The sequence below is a fragment of the Pristiophorus japonicus genome, chromosome 18 (genome assembly GCF_044704955.1).
Source record: "Pristiophorus japonicus isolate sPriJap1 chromosome 18, sPriJap1.hap1, whole genome shotgun sequence".
NCBI classification, from domain to species: Eukaryota; Metazoa; Chordata; class Chondrichthyes; family Pristiophoridae; genus Pristiophorus; species Pristiophorus japonicus.
Window position 1 is genome coordinate 46,548,661 of NC_091994.1, and position 20,150 is coordinate 46,568,810.

The window sequence follows — 20,150 nt, forward strand, 5'->3', positions numbered from 1 at the left end:
TCGATGCACCTGGTTCCAGAATGCACGTCACTGTAGGCATACTTGGCCGCTATCCTGGGGGTCCAAAGTGGAGTCAGCAGTCAAGTGGACAGGAGCTATCCCTTCTCGCCAAGCAGCCATCCGCAATCCTGATTTGGCCCAGTGAAAAGGGCGGGCACACTGCTCTGGTGCAGAATGAAGGAATCAAGGCTGCTGCCAGGATCCAACGCTGGTAGTCACACACGAGCAGCACATTGAGGGAGTGGAATCCCTTCCTATTGATAAAGAGTTTGTGATGGTGTTGTGGCGCCCTCAGGCCAGTGCGTGCAGTCAATGGCCCCCTGCACCCTGGGGAACCCTGCAATCTGGACAAATCCGGCCTGCCGCTCCACCTGCTTCTCCCCGGTCATCGGGAAGGAGATATAGTCCACTCTTCTCCTATACAGAGCATCGGTGACCTGCCGGATGGAGCGATGGGCATAAAATTGGGAGATGTTGGCAATGTCTGCAGTGGCAGACTGGAATGACCCCATAGCATAAAAGTTCAGAGCTGTGGTGACCTTGGTCTCAATGGTCAGCGCTGTCATGAGCCTGGAGTCTTGTGTGAGGCTCCAGATCGACGTTGGTAGAGCCTTTGACGGTAGGGCCTCCTTGCCACAGGTCTGTGCTGGGCCACCTCCCATGGCAGCTGACTCATTGCCTGCTCCCTGTTCCTCCTCATGTTCCGGAGCCTCTGCAGGATGCTGCTGGCAAGGCTCCTAGCCCAATATGTGGTGCGGGCAGGGTGGTCAGCGTACCTGAACCTCCTCCTTACGCCATCTCCCTCCTGGCCACCTTCTCTACATGGAGGTCTGCAGCCATCTGCACGCCCTTCTCTATGTTGGGCAGCCATGGCTGCTGCCTCCCTTGCCTGCTGCCTCTGTACCCATTGATGGCCCTGCCTCTCACAAGGCGTTGCCCTGCCAACACTGAGTCTATTGTGTGTGAAGGCTGGATCCTCACAAGCAGGCCTCTATGGAGCAGAGAATGAGGCCTCCACTAATCACTGAAAGTTAAAAAGTTTTTTAAACTCTCCAAAACATATGAACAGTACTCTGCAGGTAGCAACAGAAAACGTTATGACCAAAAATGCCCAATCGCGGTAATCCTCCGTTCCCCTCCTCTAGCAGTGTCGAGCAGCCTGACAAAATGCTCCGACACAAAAAGCTGGTGGGGGCACCATGGGAAAAAAAAGCTGGGGTTTTTATGCTGAATTTGGGTGGCGTGGCCGCGTAGCAGCGGCGCGCACCCTGATGATGTCACTACGGCCGCAAGCCCCATACCACGGCAGAATTCGGCGGCTTGCGGTGGAAGTGCACACCGCCCAAAAAACTCCCGTGCTGAATATACGTCGCGGGGGGCCAATCACCGACACGTAGCGGCCACTCGATTTTACCGATTGGCCACCGAAAACCCACGGTAACCGTCCTTCCCGGAACCCTAAATTTTGGCCCCCTGGTCTCCATTTTATAAAAAGGATATAGAGGCACCAGAGAAGGTGCAAAAAGAAGATTTACTAGGTTGATACCACAACTGAGGGGCTATTCCTATAAGGAAAGATTGGGGCTCTTCTCTCTAGAAAAGAGAAGACTGAGGGGTGGCCTGATAGAGGTCTTTAAGATTATGAGTGGGTTTGATAGGATAGGATGATAGAGAAGATGCTTGCACTTAATGTTGGTTGTTGGGGGGTTGGGGGTGGGGGGGAGGAGGGGGTGGGGAAAGTGGCCAGAACTAGGGCACATAAATATAAGATAGCTACTGATAAAATCAATGGGGAACAGAAGAAACGTCTTTACCCAGAGAGTGGTTAGAATATGGAACTCTCTACCACAAGGAGTATTTGAGGCGAATGGCATAGATGCATTTCAGGGGATGCTAGATAAACAAGGGAAAAAGGAATATGCTGATGGGGTTAGATGAAGAGCGATGAGAGAAGGTTTGTGTGGAAAAACTGGCAGAGACCACTTGGGCTGAATGACCAGTTTCTGTGCTGTACATTCTACGTCATTCCTGAAGGGAGCAGTGGGATCGATGGCACACGTAGGCTGCACCACATCCAGGTATGATGGGTTAAGAGATTGGGTGATCTTTTCCTATCTTTTGTTTTTGTACATTTGTAATTTCTTCTCCATGCTTTTGGCCATCTTTGCTAACTCTTACTGTTCAGTATCCGCTTCTCTGTTAAGAACCTTGGGATGTTTATACATGAAAGGTGCTATACAAGTGCACAGTATTGTTTTTAACCACATTCATTAAGTAATCCTTTACCAGTATATTACTGCGCAATAGAAACTGACGAGATCTTATTCACGTTAACTTTTTTTAAAGTGCCCGAGTACATCAGGCTGATTTCCACCCCCCACCCCACCCCTTCAGTTTTCTTCTCATCCCCTCCTGAAGGTAGCGACTTGTGCTTATGTAAGACTTCACAGTGGGGTACATCACACAACCATCCTTTCTTTATGTATGAGCAGGTAAATCAACCAAGGGAGCATCACAGCCACGCCCAATCCTGCTATCAACATATTCAGCAGCAAACCTGCACAATTTTTCTCCTTCCTAGCTTGGGGGTTGTAATATATAGCTCCGTCTAGTAGAAGACTGTTCCACCTAGTGGACTACTATGGCAAAGCAGCTACTCATGTAAATAGAATAAAAGCATCAGGTGACTAGGTCACCTGACAAGTTCCTGCAAAACCATCTTGTGAGTGTGTGTTTGTGATGTCGTAAAGAATGTATCACATTGGCGAACGAGGATAAGATAAACGGATGCCCTGGTTGAAATTTTTGTTGGTGGATGTTCCGGCCAAGTAACAGAGAGACTAGAGGGGTTACAAAGTATTGCAAAGGGGATGGAGTATAAAAGCAGGGAAGTCTTGCTACAGTTATACAGGGTATTGGTAAGGCCACACCTGGAATACTGCGTGCAGTTTTGGTTTCCATATTTACGAAAGGATATACTTGCTTTGGAGGCAGTTCAGAGAAGGTTCACTAGGTTGATTCCAGAGATGAGGGGGTTGACTCATGAGGAAAGGTTGAGTAGGTTGGGCCTCTACTCATTTGAATTCAGAAGAATGAGAGGTGATCTTATCAAAACGTATAAGATTATGAGGGGGCTTGACAAGGTGGATGCAGAGAGGATGTTTCCACTGATAGGGGAGACTAGAACTAGAGGGCATAATCTTAGAATGAGGGGCCACCCATTTAAAACTGAGGTGAGGAGAAATTTCTTCTCCCAGAGGGTTGTGAATCTGTGGAATTTGCTGCCTCAGAGAGCTGTGGAAGCTGGGACATTGAATAAATTTAAAACAGAAATCAACAGTTTCTGAAACGATAAGGGAATAAGGGGTTATGGGGAGCGGACAGGGAAGTGGACCTGAGTCCATGATCGGATCAGCCATGATCGTATTAAATGGTGGAGCAGGCTCGAAGGGCCATATGGCCTACTCCTGCTCCTATTTCTTATGTTATGTTCTGGTTTGTAGCACAGCTAAAAATTCAAGGAAAATTTCAAGCACACTTGGCCTAAAGGGATAATAGGGTGCTTGGGTGAGTTCCAACGCGACCGAGAAACTTTCGGAGTGTACGTGGAGCGGCTAGAAATGTTTTTCACCGCAAATAATATAATCGAAGTCCCTGATAATGAAAACCATAACCGGGTGGTGTTAAAAAGAAAACGGGCTATTTTCCTGACTGAAGCAGGCCCCGAGGTGTATGAAACCCTGAAAAATGTGCTTGTTCCCGCCAAGCCAAAGGACACATCACTTACGGAGATTCCAGCACTACGGTCCTGAGCCCCTGGAAATTGTTGAACGATATAGTTTTGGAACACGAGATCAATTAACCGATGAGAGTATCAGTGAGTACATTGTAGCATTAAAAAAGCTAGCCATTCACTGTCATTTCGGAAACTTTCAGGACCGAGCATTATGTGACCGCTTTGTTTATGGGATGAAAAATGAAGCGATCAGAAGAAAGTTGTTGACAACCCCTAACTTGACTTTTGATTTAGCTTGTCAGACAGCTATGTCGATGGATATAGCCGACCAATACTCCCGATAATTTCGAGCTATTTCCAGTCGTTAGACAACCTAAATGAATTGCCTGCAAGTTAAAGGAAAGAGGCAGTTGGGCCCCAAGGCCTCAGCAACTGGCCAAGGTAACAGCGCATTGAAGTTGTGCTATCGGTGCCTGGGACAACACATTGCCTTCACATATGGACAGCTTTGAGCAAAGTGTTTCTTCTGCAAGAAAACTGGACATTTTGCAAAGGTATGCCGACTGAAGAGGAAACCAACTTTGAATGCTAGAGGTAGCAATCCCCAGAGACTACATAGCATGGAAGAAAAGCAACAGGATGAGGAGATACACGTCATCAGGAGCACAAGTGTACCAAACAACGATTCGCAAAGTATTGTCATCCAAGTAGATGTTGCAGGAACCAGGATACCCATGGAAATCAACACTGGTACATCTGGAATTGCTATATCTCAAGTTGAGTGATTTTCCACTGGAGAAGTTGAAGAGAGCTGCGAGGCTACTCGGGAGAGAACATTTCTGTGGTAGGACGTATCACCGTACCGGTTAAATACAAGGATCAATTTCAGAGCTTGCCTCTCTTAGTAGTGGCAGGAAACAAACCTGTCTTACTCGGAAGAAATTGGTTGGGATCACTGAAGCTGGATTGGAATGAGATTTTTCATGTTGAAGCGAGATTTGCATCGAAGGATGATGTCATCAAGAAGTATCTGAAGTCCGATCCAAGGCTTCAAGGCGAGTGTCAGAGTACAGAAGAACGTTAGACCAATTTACTGCAAGCCAGGTCCCACATTATACGCACTCGGAAAAAGTTGAGCAAGAACTCAAAAGACTAGAGACTGAGAACATTATCTCTAAGGCAGATCTAAGTAATTGGGCTATACCTATTGTTGTACCTAAGTCAGCTGGTAAGGTAAGGTTGTGTGGTGATTATAAAGTAACTGTAAACCAAGTTCTAAAGGGTAATCCAGCCAATACATTGCCAAATGTAGAAGACTTGTTCACAACGCTGACAGGTGGCCAGATCTTCTCAAAGTTAGATCTTACAAATCCCTACTTATAACTTGAACTAGATGAGGAGTCCAAGTCATGCGTGACGATAAATTCTCATCCAGGCCTATATCAATTTAATATGCTACCATTTGGAGCGTTGTCCACCGTCCCCCCTCCCCCCCATATTCTAAGAGGCGGTGAACCAGATTTTGCAAGGCCTTGAATGGGTAGTATGTTATTTAGATGACATACTCATTTCAACACCAAACAGGCAAATTCATAACATATTGAATGAAGTCCTCAAACGGCTAGGGAAGCACAGAGTACGAGTGACTGCTTGCAAGTGTGAGTTATTTCAAAACTCAGTGGAGTACTTAGGGCACAGAGTAGGCAAAGATGGTTTACATCCAACCAAGGGAAAGCTGGATGCAATCAGAAATGCACCCACTCCCAAAAATGTCACTGAACTTCGATCATTTTGGGCTCTTTTGATCTATTATGGGAAGTTCCTACCAGATTTGGCTACAGTGTTACATCCACTTTTGAAAAAAACAGGTCCATTGGAAGTGGTCAAAAGAATGTGTGCAGCATTCAAGGAGTGTAAAAACCAGTTAGTAGATAGTACCATGTTAGTTCACTATGACGTATCTAAGGAGATCAAGTTAGCATGTGATGCCTCTCCTTATGGAGTTGGGGCAGTGATCTCTCATGTACTACATAGTGGGGAGGAGAGACCAATTGCTTTTGCTTCATGCACTCTCAGTGCCAGTGAGAGTAATTATGCGCAAATCAAAAGGGAAGCTTTGGCATTAATTTTTGGGAACAAGAAGTTTCACAAATACTTGTATGGTTGTAAGTTTACCATCATTACAGACCACAAGCCCCTGACAGCAATCCTCCATCCAAAGTCCCCAGTTCCAACATTAGCTGCAGCTCGAATGCAGAGGTGGGTTTTGATTTTGTCAGCAAATACATATGATATTGAATACAGACGATCAGCTGATCACAGTAATGTTGATGCTATGTCCAGGTTGCCATCCCCATCATAGGTTACATATAATAGGGAAGAAGTGTTTTATTTTTCATACATCGATGAGCTGTCAGTCACAGCTGAAGAGATTGTTAGAGCAACCAAACGTGGCTCAGTTATGTCAAAGGTGTATGATTACATCGCAATGGCTGGCCGAACCCAGGGTGTGGCAAAGATTACATACAGATTTTGCTGAGCTACAAGGACAGCAATTGTCCACTGTGATTGATAGCCATTCAACGTGGGTAGAGGTGTTTCCGATGCAGAAAATAACAAGTAGAACATTAGACAATTTGCAAAGATTGTTTTCTTCCTATAGCCTCCCAGAAGAAATTCCGGGCTAGGTTTTACACTCTTGTGCAGATCGGCCAAAAATGGGCAGTATTTGTGGCACTGCACCCGAATTGCTGACGACAACATCTGCTTCTGGCTCCTCGGGACTGTCCTCACCCATATCCGTCCAAGCATGGTTCGCGCGTCACCACCACCACCACCCCCCTCACCCACAATAAAGCAGCGCCTGAGGAACTCTTCGACCAGGCGGCTTGGAGTCAGGAGGGCAAGGGATGGAGGTGGGGAGAAGAGTGGGGGGGGGGGGGGGGGTGTAAGGATGTTTTTTTTTTACAGAAATACTGATTTTCAGACAAATGTTCGGTCTAAGTGCTTTTTATTTAACAAAACCTTGTAGCACATTGGCTCAGATAGCTGCACCATTACACGCTGTGATTCCTTAACATCCAAGGATATAATGACACTTAACTGCAATCAACTTAAACTTTAACTGTCACCAAGGTGATGCCCACCATTGTTTTATGCTGACACAGCAGTGTGTCAGCCTTGTAAATGCCACCAATGTTTCAGGCAGAGTGCTCATTTATGAGCTCCTGACGTAAGAGTCTTGCAGCTATGATGCCACCACTGGCCCTTTCATGCGGTCTACAGGGGGATGGGGGCATGGCTTCAGCGTCAGCCTGATTGGGCCAATGTCAGCATCCACCTCCTCTTCCTCTCTCTGCTGAGGTGGACTGTCAGACTCTTCAGGCAATTCTTGTCCCCTCCTGATAGCCAAGTTGTGCAGCATGGAGTACGCCACCCCGAATTGATCTACCTGCTCAGGGTGGTATTGGAGCTCGCCTCCTGAGTGGTCCAGGCATCTAAAGTGCTGCTTATGCACTCCAATGGCTTTCTCCATGATATTGCGAGTGACTCTGTGGCTCTCGTTGTATCGCTTCTCGGCTTCGGTGTGGGTGTCACGCAGGGGGGTCATCAGCCAGGTGGCAAGGCCATATCCTTTGTCACCAAGCATCCAGCATTGACCTTGTGGCTGAATGTTAAACAAGTCAGATACAGTACTCTCACGCAGGATGTGAGCATCATGGATGCTGCCTGGAAATTTAGCATTCACTGCCATAATAATTTGCTGGTGGTCGACAATGAGTTGCACATTCAGGGAGTGGAATCCCTTACGGTTCCTGAAAACCTCTGCATCCTGAAAAGGTGCCCGCATCACGATGTGCATACAGTCTATGGCTCCCTGCACCTTGAGGAAGTTAGCAATTCTGTAGAATCCTAGAGCCCTCTCAGTCTGAGCCTCCCTGGTCATAGGGAAGCTGATAAAGTCCATCCTGCGTGTGTACAGAGCTTCAGTTACCTGTCTAATGCAGCAATGTGTGGCGTGCTGAGACATATCGCATATGTAGCCATCTGAGGCCTGAAAAGAACCCGATGCATAGAACGACAGTGCTGCGGTGACTATGACCTCGATGGACAGTGCAGTGCTGATGGTACTGGCATGCTGCAGATCTCCCATTATGAGCTGGCATATGTCAGTGATCACCCCTTTGTGGAAGTGCAGTCTCCGAAGGCAGGTGGTGTCGGGCAAGTTGAGGTAAGACTGCTTCTCCCTGTACTTGCGGTGGGTGTAATGTCTGATCCTCCTCATCAGTCTGGTATGTCTTACGTTGGGCACATGATGCTATGGAGCGTACCTTCTGCCATCTCGAGCCTGCAGCATGCAACTGGTCATCAAGAGAGAGTGAGAAAAGACAAGCCCCATTCCAATAGCTATCTGTTTTCTACCAATTGATCGCAAAAAATGAATGTCCTAACAAAGACACCTATTAAATTCCAATCGTCCACAGTATGATAAAGATGTTTGTTCAGATGTTCACATCACCTCCAAACACCTCCAGAGTACATTCGAACTCCCTCGAGGTTGAAGCAGAGTAGCCTTTTAAATGATGGGACATGTGATTTAGAACATGGCATCCATACCGCTGTGAGTAGTTCCAGTTAGTTCCACTTTTTCCCGGCATTTCTTTGGGCAAGTGATATTGTGGGCGAGATGTGTGCAAGGTGGTGAAAGTGACGCTGGGCGATCTCCTGGGCGTTAGTTTCGGCAAATGTGATCTTTACTACAAAATAAAGTGGGCAGTCGGTATTATTGAATCTCGGCGTTAATTACGTGCGGAAAGTGACGCTGGGCGATATTATGGGCGTTGGGTTCGCCCATTCTGATGATTCCGCCCCAAAAAAGTGGGCGGGCGGCATTATATTTTCCCGGCGTTACACACATGGGGAAAGTGACGCTCAGCGATATGTCTCCGAAAAATGGGCGTCATTTTCCATTTTATGGCTAAATGGGCAATATCTGGGCGTTATACCTCTTTTCAGTGGTAAAATGGTCGTTAAGTGGCCATTATTCATGCAAAGTGTAAAATCTAGCCCAGAGTCTGATAATGGGCCGCAAATTTGTTCAGAAGAATTTGCACAGTTCATGAGCAGAAATGGTATGAAACATAACAATGTTCCATCATACCATCCTGCTTCAAATGGTGCAGCAGGGCGCACACTACAAATTGTAAAACGTGCCCTCATCAAGCAAATGTTGGATTCAAATCCAAATAAACGACAGTTGTCGTTGGACCACAAATTAGCAAATTTTCTAATTATTTATCGTAGTACTCCTCATACAACTACTGGTATAACACCAGCAGAGTTATTTCTCAAATGACAGCCACAAAGCAGATTCTCGTTGTTAAAGCCAAACTTGGCACAGTCAGTAGAGGAGAAACAATTAAGACAGAAAGAGAATCATGATAGAGGTAGAGTAAGGGAGAGAAGTGTGAAATTGAATCAAGTGGTGAGATTGAAGAACCATCACCATAAATTGTTAAATGGTTATCAAGAAGAATATTGAAGATATGTGGCCCTTGCACATATTTGGTCAAGACATTTGATCATGGACTGGTTAGGTTTGTTCACATTGATCATATTTTACCTACAGATATGGAAGGAGTTGAAAGTTGGAATGATTCAATTATTTCTGATGAGTCAGATAGTCTTGTTACAAGTAGAGTACCAGTAGCAAATCCTACATCAGATATTCTAGAAACAAGTCCAAAAGAGAGTCAGAATTTAAGTCCGAGTCCAAGTCAGGCAGACAAACAATCTATAGATTTCAAATGTAAATCAGGGGTTACCTTTGGAGGAAATCGCTCCTCAGGCTCAGCCTAGAATGAGTCTAAGTTCGAAACCATGTTTGGAAGGTTGTGTTCAAGAGCAAAGGTATCGTCTTCGAAACAGAAAACTAGTGGTTATGTTTGATTTGTAAATATAACAAAATAAGTCCATATCTTGTTATGTATAACCATGCAAGTTAGGTATGATGATTATTTTGTTATAATTACTTCATTAAGGAGGGAGAACAGTAATATATAGCTCCATCTAGTGGACTAATGCTCCACCCAGTGGATTACTATGGTAATGCAGCTACTCAAATACAATAAAAGCATCATGTGACTAGGTCACCTGACAAGTTCTCGTAGAGCCACCTTGTAAGTTTGTGTTAGTGATGTCATAGAGAAGATATCACAGGGGTGAACTTAGTTATAGCAGCCTGCCATCTGAGACTGGTGGACCCAGCACAGACAGGGGAGCTAATGTTTGACCTTCCCATTCAGTGCTACACCATTTATCCTGGGAACAGGAGAAGATTGCCATCACATAAACGTACTATGTATTCTATTTTATTCTAAATCGGATAAATCCGTTGAACAGCCATCTCAAGGAGCACTGCTATTTTGGGTCTCCTTCCCTCCTGACATAATGGTCTGATGTTGGTTACAGCGAAGAGCCAATCTGTCCATTTCATTTCTGACTGGCCAAGTATACATGCAGTACTGCCCCTTCCCTGAATAAACCCCACCAGCTGAGCATGCTTGCGTACTCAGATGATCAGGTGTTACCTGGGGTTGGATGGCTCTGGATTAGTAGCATTAGGGTATTGTCCATTTGGCTGCCCCGTGCATTCACATTTCGGACTTGCAACAAACTTTAGAGGGGAGCACTCATCAGGATTTGGTGTATTCTTCCAGTGTTTAAACCCGTATCGGACATTGGAGGAGATTACCATCAAGAAGGATCTTTTGACACATAAGTGCATAGAGTGCTGCATCACTTAATCTCCTGTTGCTTCTGAATCTTTAATGCATTTTGGAATGTGGTTTGTAGAGAGCAGAGGGAGGTGATCGCTCACTGTAAATTTTCAGCTCGCTGGTGTTGGTTCTTCTTTAGATTTTAAAAATTATTTCATTGCAGAGATGTGGGCACCGCTGCAAGACCAGCATTTATTGCGCATCCCTTATTGCTCTGGAGAAGGTGGTGGTAAACCTCTTCAACCACTGCAGTCCTTGTGTTGAAGATATTCCCACAGTGCTGTTAGGGAGTTCCAGGATTTTGACTCAGCGACAATGAAGGAACAGCAATATATTTCCAAGTCAGGATGGGTGTGACTTGGAGGGGAACTTGCAGGTGATGGTGTTGCCATGCACCTGCTGCCTTTGTGCTTCTAGGAGGTCACAAATTTGGAAGGTGCTGTCAAATTCCCTTGAGATCGAGGACCAGGAAGCACTGAGACATCCAATTAATTAGCTTTATTCATCAAAACATTGCATGCATTATCCAAGGCTGGCACCGATAGTAACTAACACGCAATAGTCTCAGTGTCATAAATGTGTCATCTTAACTCCTCACACTAACCTAAGCAAGACTAGGTAAACATCGCTACGGATCTCTTATTATTTACCCTAATGTGAGTTCACTATTTAAACATGCTCCATCTACAGTTAGTACGTCAGTACATTTGCCTGATATGCCATCACACTAACTTGTATTGTTACTCCCTTCCCCTAGTTGTGCATGCCTAGTATTATCGTGTTTTGTTGTTCTCTCGCCACACAAGTGACCTGCAATGTTTCCTCGAAGATTTTTTTTGAGTGTGTGGCCCCTTTAACGGGTTGACTGGCCCATTCAAATTTCCAGGCATGCGTGGTTTTTCCATTCAAAAGCCGGCGACCAACTTATGTAGGTCCTACAGACAACGTAACAGTAACATTGGGGACCAGTTACCTGACACGGCCTCCACCCACACATATCTCCGATACTTATTACCGAGAAATCTCTTCATTATTCACACTGCCCCCAGACTATCTGGCATCATTCTTGCTCATCGACTATCCTCCTCTCATGTTCCCTGCCTGGCTTTGGGCCCTGTTTCTCAATCAGCATCCAAAGACTGACCTCATCCTTAACAACCACTGCAACTATTGCAAAGTTAACATATTGTAAACAGATGCAACTATTCTACATTGTGTCTACTCTTACAAGTGGTGGCAGCGAATAATACAAGTACCTACTGAACGTAGGCTGGATAAATCAGCTCAAAAATTCATGAATAAAACGTCAAGTGAGAGACTGCTCGGAGACACTCGATCTGCAATGCCATTTCACTTTTATTTCATCATCAACCCAGGGCAAACCAATCGGAAAACATAAGCACGAGACATTGAAAACTAACAAATCCAATTCCATTAAATCATAGTTACAAATTCATCAAAAATGTACAGTATTTGCAAAGAGTGAATGAAGCAAATCCTTTTCTCCCTCCCTCCGCTGCAACCCACTTTGCAATCCAATTGTAATAAATCAAATGCAAGCAACATTTTTTTTAAATCAAACTCATTTTAACTGTACAATACCAGAAAACATTACATTTTAATGATTACGTTCATACCAATGTAATATAAATAATAAGGAAAAAAGGATTTGGGGAAAACAGAATTGCCCTCATTGTCACAGACTAATCGAGACTACCCAGCTAAATCACTGATAGGAGATATTCCACCGTCTCCCAGGTGCCAGTGACAAAAATTCAAACTGTCTGTATTCTGCTGCCAATTTTAAGGGTTTCATACTAACAAGGTACATTTTACAGATTAAAAACAGAAAATGCTGGAAATACTCAGCAGGTCAAGCAGTGCCTGTGGCGAGAGAAACAGAGTTCACGTTTTTCTCTCTCTCTCCACAGACACTGCCTGACCTGCTGAGTATTTCCAGCATTTTCTGTTTTTATTTCAGATTGCTTTTGTGCGTACATTTTATGGATTGCTGGTCACTGATGAGGAAATGTTTTAGTTATATTCTACCCATGTAGCCTTTCATCTTCAAAACGCACCGGAGCAGAGCACCAGAATCCTACAGGTGACCACCACAACTTGCAGAGGGTCAGTTCTGAGCACCAGGCCAGCCAGGGTGATACCCCAGAGATCCCAGGGCATCATGGCTCTGTTGACTTATGTCACGTCACATCAAGGGTGATTCCCACATACCAAGAACACAGAACACTCCCACAATATATACTTGGTCTATATTCCTCGTCTCTCTTGGTCATATTTACTAGAATGAGTTAACGTTGTCCAATCTAGTAGTGTTGAATCATCCAGTTTGGAGCAACAATTCACATTTTATAACCTCCTCGGATTTTTCATTCCCAAGGTCAAATTTGAGCAGTTTGTCATCTTTAATTGGTTGGATGGAAGCGCAAGAAAACGTCTGGACTTGATTTTTGCCAACAGTCTCCCTGCTCATGAAGGCATCAACTGCTCACACAACATGCACTTCCAGCAGGGTTCACTGCACTGTAGGAACCCTTGCCGATTTCCTCCTCCCTAATCCTGGGATGCTCAGGCCAAGTGCAGTGTCCAGAATGGTGCCCAGACTGCGATCAGCTGCCTCCACAGCGGGGACTTGGTCTGTGTGGCTCAGCTACTGACAGAACCCAGCAAGGGACTGTACTTCTACACTCCGCAAATGATTGAACTGGAGCGATTTGAATATGGAGCCTCATTCATGGACGGTATGCAAATCTGTAACTTGGTCATTTTGCCCAGTGTCATCATGCTACCTGGTTTTAATTTGTACAAGTTTCCTTACGTTTTTCGTAAACAATTCGTTTCAAGAATTTATATTCCAAATTTTTGCACCATTGCCAATTAAGAGAGTAAATTGTCTGGCAGCCAATTTTAGATGAAAATAGATTTTCAACTAATCTGGTAAATGGGACCTTTAAGACACTTGTCTGCAGTACCACCAATATTACAGCGATTGCTTTCGCACGTACCTTTTTAACACAAACTATATAAAACACACAACTACATAAAACTATAAACAGGTTACTAAAATGTTGCATCACTAATGTTCACCCTCGGGCATTTTCCGCACCACCACTCTTTCTTTCTCATATGTGGTTGCACTTCTAATTATTTCCTTGGATTTCGACGTGGCTGCAGGTCTCAGAACTCCTTACTCCAGTGATGGTTCCCCAGAATTGATGCCAGTGCAACTCCTCTGGCTGGCCAGTACGAGAATAGCTCCAAGGCCGGGCGAGACTCGTTTAAAAAATTATTACAATAAAGCCTGGCAGATCCTTGCCTCGGGTTGCCCTGGAAATCCAATTGGGGATTAGCAAACTAGCTGAGAGCACTGGACCATCTGCAGTGACTGTATCTGGAAAAACTGACCTGGACTGGTGCCCATTCTCATCTTGAGAGAAAGAGAGACTTCTTCCACAACTCACAGTTCTCTCAGATTGCAGTATGGTTTCACATAGTACACAGGAGAAACACCGAGAGATTCACACTGTGCATGCAACCATTAAACTCTTTTGCAGATCAGGTTATGTGATATCCCCATTAAATCTCCCTCTCTGTCATTTGTTTTTGGGCTCAAAGTAATCTATGTAGCAAGAGGTACAGCAGATATTTACCACACGACCCCTCCTCTTTACAGCTCCTTCCTTCAAGTCATTCTATCCCCATTTCTTGATGCCAGTTGAACAGGAGCCAGAACCCCTAAACTTCAACACAAAGTGAGGTATCTCCCCTTGTATACAAGGTGACAGCACTTCAAGCATTAGGTCTTTACAGAGCTTGCAATACTGAATAGTTATCTTACCATCATGCCAAAATAAGTACAACTGCACGGAGAGAATACGCCTGTACCTGGTGGTTTACTCGTTTCTGAATGGACACAAAGCAGTGCCACTAAGCTGAGGAGGTTACGGTGGTAACCTGGTCCCTTTTTACTAACCAATGCTGTACCGTGATCCTTTGCTTTCCAAAGGGATTTCAATGTTATTAGTTTGCAAAATCAGTTTGCAATTAATGCGTGTGTTAATAATTCAACTGACCTAAACACATCACAAGGCACTGAGAAAGGTCTGGGCTGCTGACGCAGGAAGTGGGTTAACAATACCGAGCACCGAAAACACAAACCATCAAAGAATAAGGTTTGCAAGCAGGCTTATGAATTTGGATCTTCCTTGCTGGATCATGAGTCCTGTACAACTGGAGCCAATGAGAAGTGATTTACGATGTCTGCCCTCAAGGCGAAGCCAATGCTTCTCCTGTGGTTGACACATTGTTCTGATGGAGCAGCAGAGGTTATGTGGTAGATTTTGGTTTACGAGTAGCGGCCTTTTTAAAATGATGCAAATGTCATGGCCTGTGATGCTGAAGCAAGGTCACCACATTCTGCTGTGCTTCTTTTTAGAGAACAGTTTGCAGCTTGGTCACTTGGAATTACAAAAATCAGCCTCCACTAACTATCTATCTGAGAAACTACATATTTACTACTGCATTGGACACACAGCTACCATACTAAGCTAGACATCTTAGTCCTAATGCAAAGGCTGCAAATGGACGTAAGAATAGTGAGTGTTTTTAAGTCTTCTGACATTTTACAGAGTAGAAATAATTTAAAATATTTAATAGTGGCATGATGCATTTTGTACATGATTTATCATCAATATTTCGCTATTGGCGACAATCATCTTTTACACAATTGCATTTTTATTCTTGCTCAAACCCCCATCTCGCACTAGGTATTCAGTCCTTCCCATCATGGGAACTAACTTTCCTCAACCCACCCCCCCTCCCACCCTCCCCCATACACACACACACACACACACTGAGGAGTCCCAATTCCCTCCAAAAAAGTAATTAATTAAAGACTTAATTCTGTGACCTGACGGATTGATTCCACACAACATTCTAAACTGGTCTAAGTGTTACCATCTACACGTGCTGCCCTACAGTTGTATGAAGGTTCGCGGCTACACTATCGAGTGTAAATAAAAAGAATTATGGAAATGTTTTGCCCCTCTCACGGTTTTTGCACTCTTTTTCTAATCAAGCCAACAAGGTCCAGATTCTCGACAAGACTTTCCTCCATTTGATGTCACAGCTGAGAAAGGAGCAAACTCTGACAAATCAGTGAAGCAGGAGCAGCTCGACTTCAACCTGCTCCATCTCGCCCTCGGGGGCCACAGGGTCGAGTGGCCCAGGCATGAAGAGTACCATTCACAGCCAAATCAAATAACTCCATCGTGCTTCAGTGCTTATTGAGACGAAACAAGTCAAATAGGGCAAAAAAAAACTATACAAAGATAACATTAAAATATATACAAATAAGCGCACCGATTACTAATAAACAAAACATGCGTCTTTTTGAGGTTGCCAAATAATGATTTATAGGAAAAGTGGCTCATCGGAATTGAACAAAAAGTGAAAAATGTGCCTATTTTGGTTAATGATGAGCAAGGCAAGGTTTTAGTTTTGAGCCTCTGATGACTCAAACTATATTAAGGGATAAACATTACTGACTACAAGCCAACGGTAATGGCCCAGGGGGAACTGCGTTGGACACACGAGCTGCCCTGTATGGATGATTACTGATATATGCTTTGCGGTAATACTTTATAACTCTAATGAGTTTAACACCAACTGCAATTAATTGTGGATCAGGCCTTAAATAGTACAAACTAGTTTCCACATATTAAAAAAAACTATGAAGACACGTAAAAGTCTAGATGCTCCCCCACCCCTCCCACCCCCAAAACCGTAACCCAACAGTAGAAACGTCATCTGGATTTGTCTTGGGACCAATGGCTCGGCAGAACACGAGCGACGTTCAATTCCTTTCTAACTTCACCCCCCATTACAGCTTTTTCTTTTAGCCCCGTCTTAAATCAGGATTCACCACACAAATATGCAAATAAAAAGGAAACAGAACTTTTTTTTTTATTTAAAGGTTCTAAAACATTTGAAGAAAAAAAAAGTAAAAGCTGCTCTTTTTTGTGTGTGCATGGCCACCCGAAAACCGTGCACATCCGAAATTCCAGTGAGTGACAAGTTAACATTACAGCTGGTGTACCCACAATGTTGGAGGAGCCACAGAGACATACCCTCACCGCCCAAGCCGGGATTCCACACATTATGTGCTTAGCTGCATCCTAGGTCTGAAGGAGGGGGTTTCTTTTTTTGCCTTCAAAGAAAAGTTTTAACCGTTTTGGGGATGTAGTCTGTACATTTACATTTTAAACATTTTCTAAATCCATTCAAGCCTTCCAACAACAAAAAAAATACTGTACCTGAAGAATATTTGGAAAGAATTTGCTTGGTGCAGACAAATCAAAGAAGTGACACTGGTTTCCTTCATATCAATACTACCACACCCTACAACAGTTGCAAATATTGCTTTGGTTCAAACATGCCAGGGATATACAGACAAAAGCTAGAAAAACGCTGCACTTTGTGTTCTCCTTTTTCTTAAACCCAAGATTTAAAAAAAAAAAGGACTTCACACACAAGTTATTTTTCTATGTACAGGAGATGTGGTTGAAACTTCAAGGCAGATTCAGTAGTTCAATTCCAAATTTGTTTAGCACCTTCCCAGAAGATGGCTCACAGTATTTACTGTAGAGTCTTTTCAATAACTTTTTTTTGTTTAAATTGAATCCATTTACTAAGCACAAAAGCATTTTTTTTCTCCAATGAAAAACCCAAAACGAACAAAAAAACCCCAAAACACAAAATTTCGCGTTCCTAATTAATATATCCCTGCTGGTACGGCGAATGAAAGAGGTTTTCCATAAAAGTAAGATATTCGGGATTTTGGGTGTAATCTTTCTGGCTGTAGTCTTCCACGAACTTGGAGCTGGATGGCCGAGCCTTCTTGGCATCCTTAGCCTCCTCTCCCGAGAAAAAGTCCTCGTGCTGGGAGCTCGTCAGCGGCGACTGTAAGACAAACGGGATTGTGAGAGGGCCAAGTAGATCAAATGTCTTACAGCAAAACCAAGACAGCAAAACGCTAATGGAAAGCTTGAAGGGTGCATCTTCTCCGAGCGATTTCTTATTTTTGAGAATCAGATCAGTTTAACAAATAACACTTAACAACTCATAACATACGGATTAGGATTAAAATTAGTAAAAGGCGGTGATGGGAAAACGGATGCGATTCCTTGCTTTAGTTGAACATTATGAATGGACTCTCCTCCATCAGGTGAATGACCATGCAGAGATTTTGATTGAGGCTGGAGGGAGAAGCACCCGTAAAGATTATATTCAGGTGGAACAATGACTGATACTCAAAGCAACTTTCCAATGTTTAAAGATGCCCAGATTCAGTTCACTCGCTGAGTGCAGTCTTCACGTGCTTGGGGTGAAATGCAATTGCCTCCAGAAAAAAGCTATGAAGAATCACAGAATGTTCCAGCATAGAAACAGGCCATTTGGCCCATCAAGTCCGTGCTGGTATTTTGCTTTATATAAGCCACATGGACTTAACCAACTCTCCTACTCGCTTCCCTTAGTCTTCAGTATTCCTTTTTTCAATTTCCTTTTATACCAGCCTAAATAAGTCTCTCAATTTATTCCCCAGACAAGCTCAAGGTCAGAAAGTGGAGCTTTTGTTTTTAATTACTCCGTGTTTTGGGTGAATTTTAAGAGGAGCAGCAGTATCACAGGGAGATGGAACACCTTCGATTTTACACCCTCAGCACCAGCATCAAACACTCCGAGGTCAGGTGCAGCATTCTCCACCCCAACAATGCACCTTCTTTACATGGCCGTTCTTCATGTGCAGGTCTGTGTGTCAGAGCCAGGAGGCCATTTGTTTGCAGGCTCACGGTGAGTTGGTCACAACCAAGCCCGAGCCTTTCCTCACACTGTGCAAAACAAGCAGCATGATCGGAAGCAGGGACTCTCGCTGGATCTTCATTCAGGGAGCTCAGAGACACTGCGACCCATGACAGCACTCGCATGGTTGCCTCAGCTGCGATAGGCAAATTCACCAGAGTCTGTAACTTGGGGCACTCCTGCTCTGTAAGTGTATTCAGTCACCGAGTCATGGGGGAGTTTGCAGTTTGTGCAGAAAAGACCAAGGGATGGTGGGTTATCTCAAAATGGAGCATTGGGTGACAGAACAGTCCGCAAGCTCAACTTATGAACAAGTTACGTTGCCCAACCCAAGTGCATTGTGCATTCTTTCATAAACTACTGCTAACATGTTTTATTTATAGAAATTGAAGGTGATTGGTACAATGGGGGTGGGAGGTCAGATAAATACAGGAGGAAGGATGAATAGTGCGGTTATGGCAAGTGGCAAAAGCGCTTGTGTGGAGACACTACAATAGAGCAGTGGGAGACTCAGTAATTAACAGTAAAGTCTGGCATTACTGGATTTTATGGCATTCTCTGCGCTCTCTAGGCTTTATAGTCTTTGCCCTTATGTTGGTGCTGCAGAGCCAGTCGCTCTTGGTGTTGAGGGCAATCAAGGGTTTCATAGAAACAGCATAATAAGGTTTCCCTATCTGATTTTCCCTCCTCCCCAAGTTGCTTTACTGTTTGGAGCCACTCCCTGCTGTATGGCTCAGAAATGCAACTGACGGGGAGGGGGACAAGGGATCAAATCTGCGTCCTCCCACTCAGAGGCTACAACATGCAGTGCCACTGCGTTGCCTGGATTCCTTCCATTTACTTGCCATTTTACTCATTCACTTGGTCATTCATATTCTTTCAGAGGCAGAGCAGGTTTCTATTCTTAGGGCTGATCGAGTGCAGGTCTGTAACAGGTCACAGCAACGTGCACAAAAGTACCATAACTTAACTCACCTGGCCTTCTCCCACTCATGACATGGCTCAGATTAGGGGATCACTAGCCCCTAGTCATTATCACAGTGCTGTTTGTGGGAGCTTGCTTATGTGCAAATTGGCTGCCGTGTTTCCTACTTTACAACAGTGACTACACTCCAAAAGTACTTCATTGGCTGTAAAGCACTTTGAGACGTCCGGTGGTCATGAAAGGGGCTGTACAAATCCAAGCATTTCTTTAACCCTAATTACAACAGTGACCACACTTCAAATGTACTTCATTGACTTTAGGACATCCTTTGATAGGCGGTACATAAATGCAAGTTATTTCTTAACCCAGGAGCTCCTACTCCATAGGGACAACATGCTGCAGCACCAATGCAGGTCCAAGAGCTTCTCTTAATGTCTTTCAATTAGTTATATGCAGGGCTGGGGATAGATATAAAAGGAGTTGATACACAAACAAGCAGGCATTTTGAAAGGTGCACAATACTTCCGAGTATTTTGTATAGCAGCTAGCATGCTTAACTACTGTGCGTCAGACCGGCAATGATTTTGAACCACTTTTTTTAATTTAAGGATTATAATTTGACTGGATACATCAGCACATTGCCTTGAAGATCCGGGTGCTGCACTCGCTCCAAATAGAACATGATAATTAAATGATTAGAACGCCTCACTTTATCCTTATCAAATAACTACAAGGAGTTGTGCAGTTCTCATTGAGTTAAACGCATTTGAAGCTTGAGTTCTCTTGCTGGCAATAATAAACACATTGCGTAGCTTCCCATCTGGTATTTTAT

General features: G+C 44.1%; 1 protein-coding gene across 3 annotated transcripts in view; it reads right to left on the reverse strand.

Annotated features, from left to right (window-relative positions):
* Nucleotides 1-16,466: 16,466 nt before the first annotated feature.
* Nucleotides 16,467-20,150, reverse strand: part of kdm4b (lysine (K)-specific demethylase 4B) — a 555,684-nt gene continuing 552,000 nt past the window's right edge. For all 3 annotated transcript variants that reach the window (XM_070859945.1, XM_070859943.1, XM_070859944.1), the window contains one exon: nucleotides 16,467-17,493. In XM_070859945.1, the coding sequence (XP_070716046.1) occupies nucleotides 17,302-17,493 (192 nt within the window). In that variant the 3' untranslated portion in view covers nucleotides 16,467-17,301. The remainder of the gene's footprint in view (nucleotides 17,494-20,150) is intronic.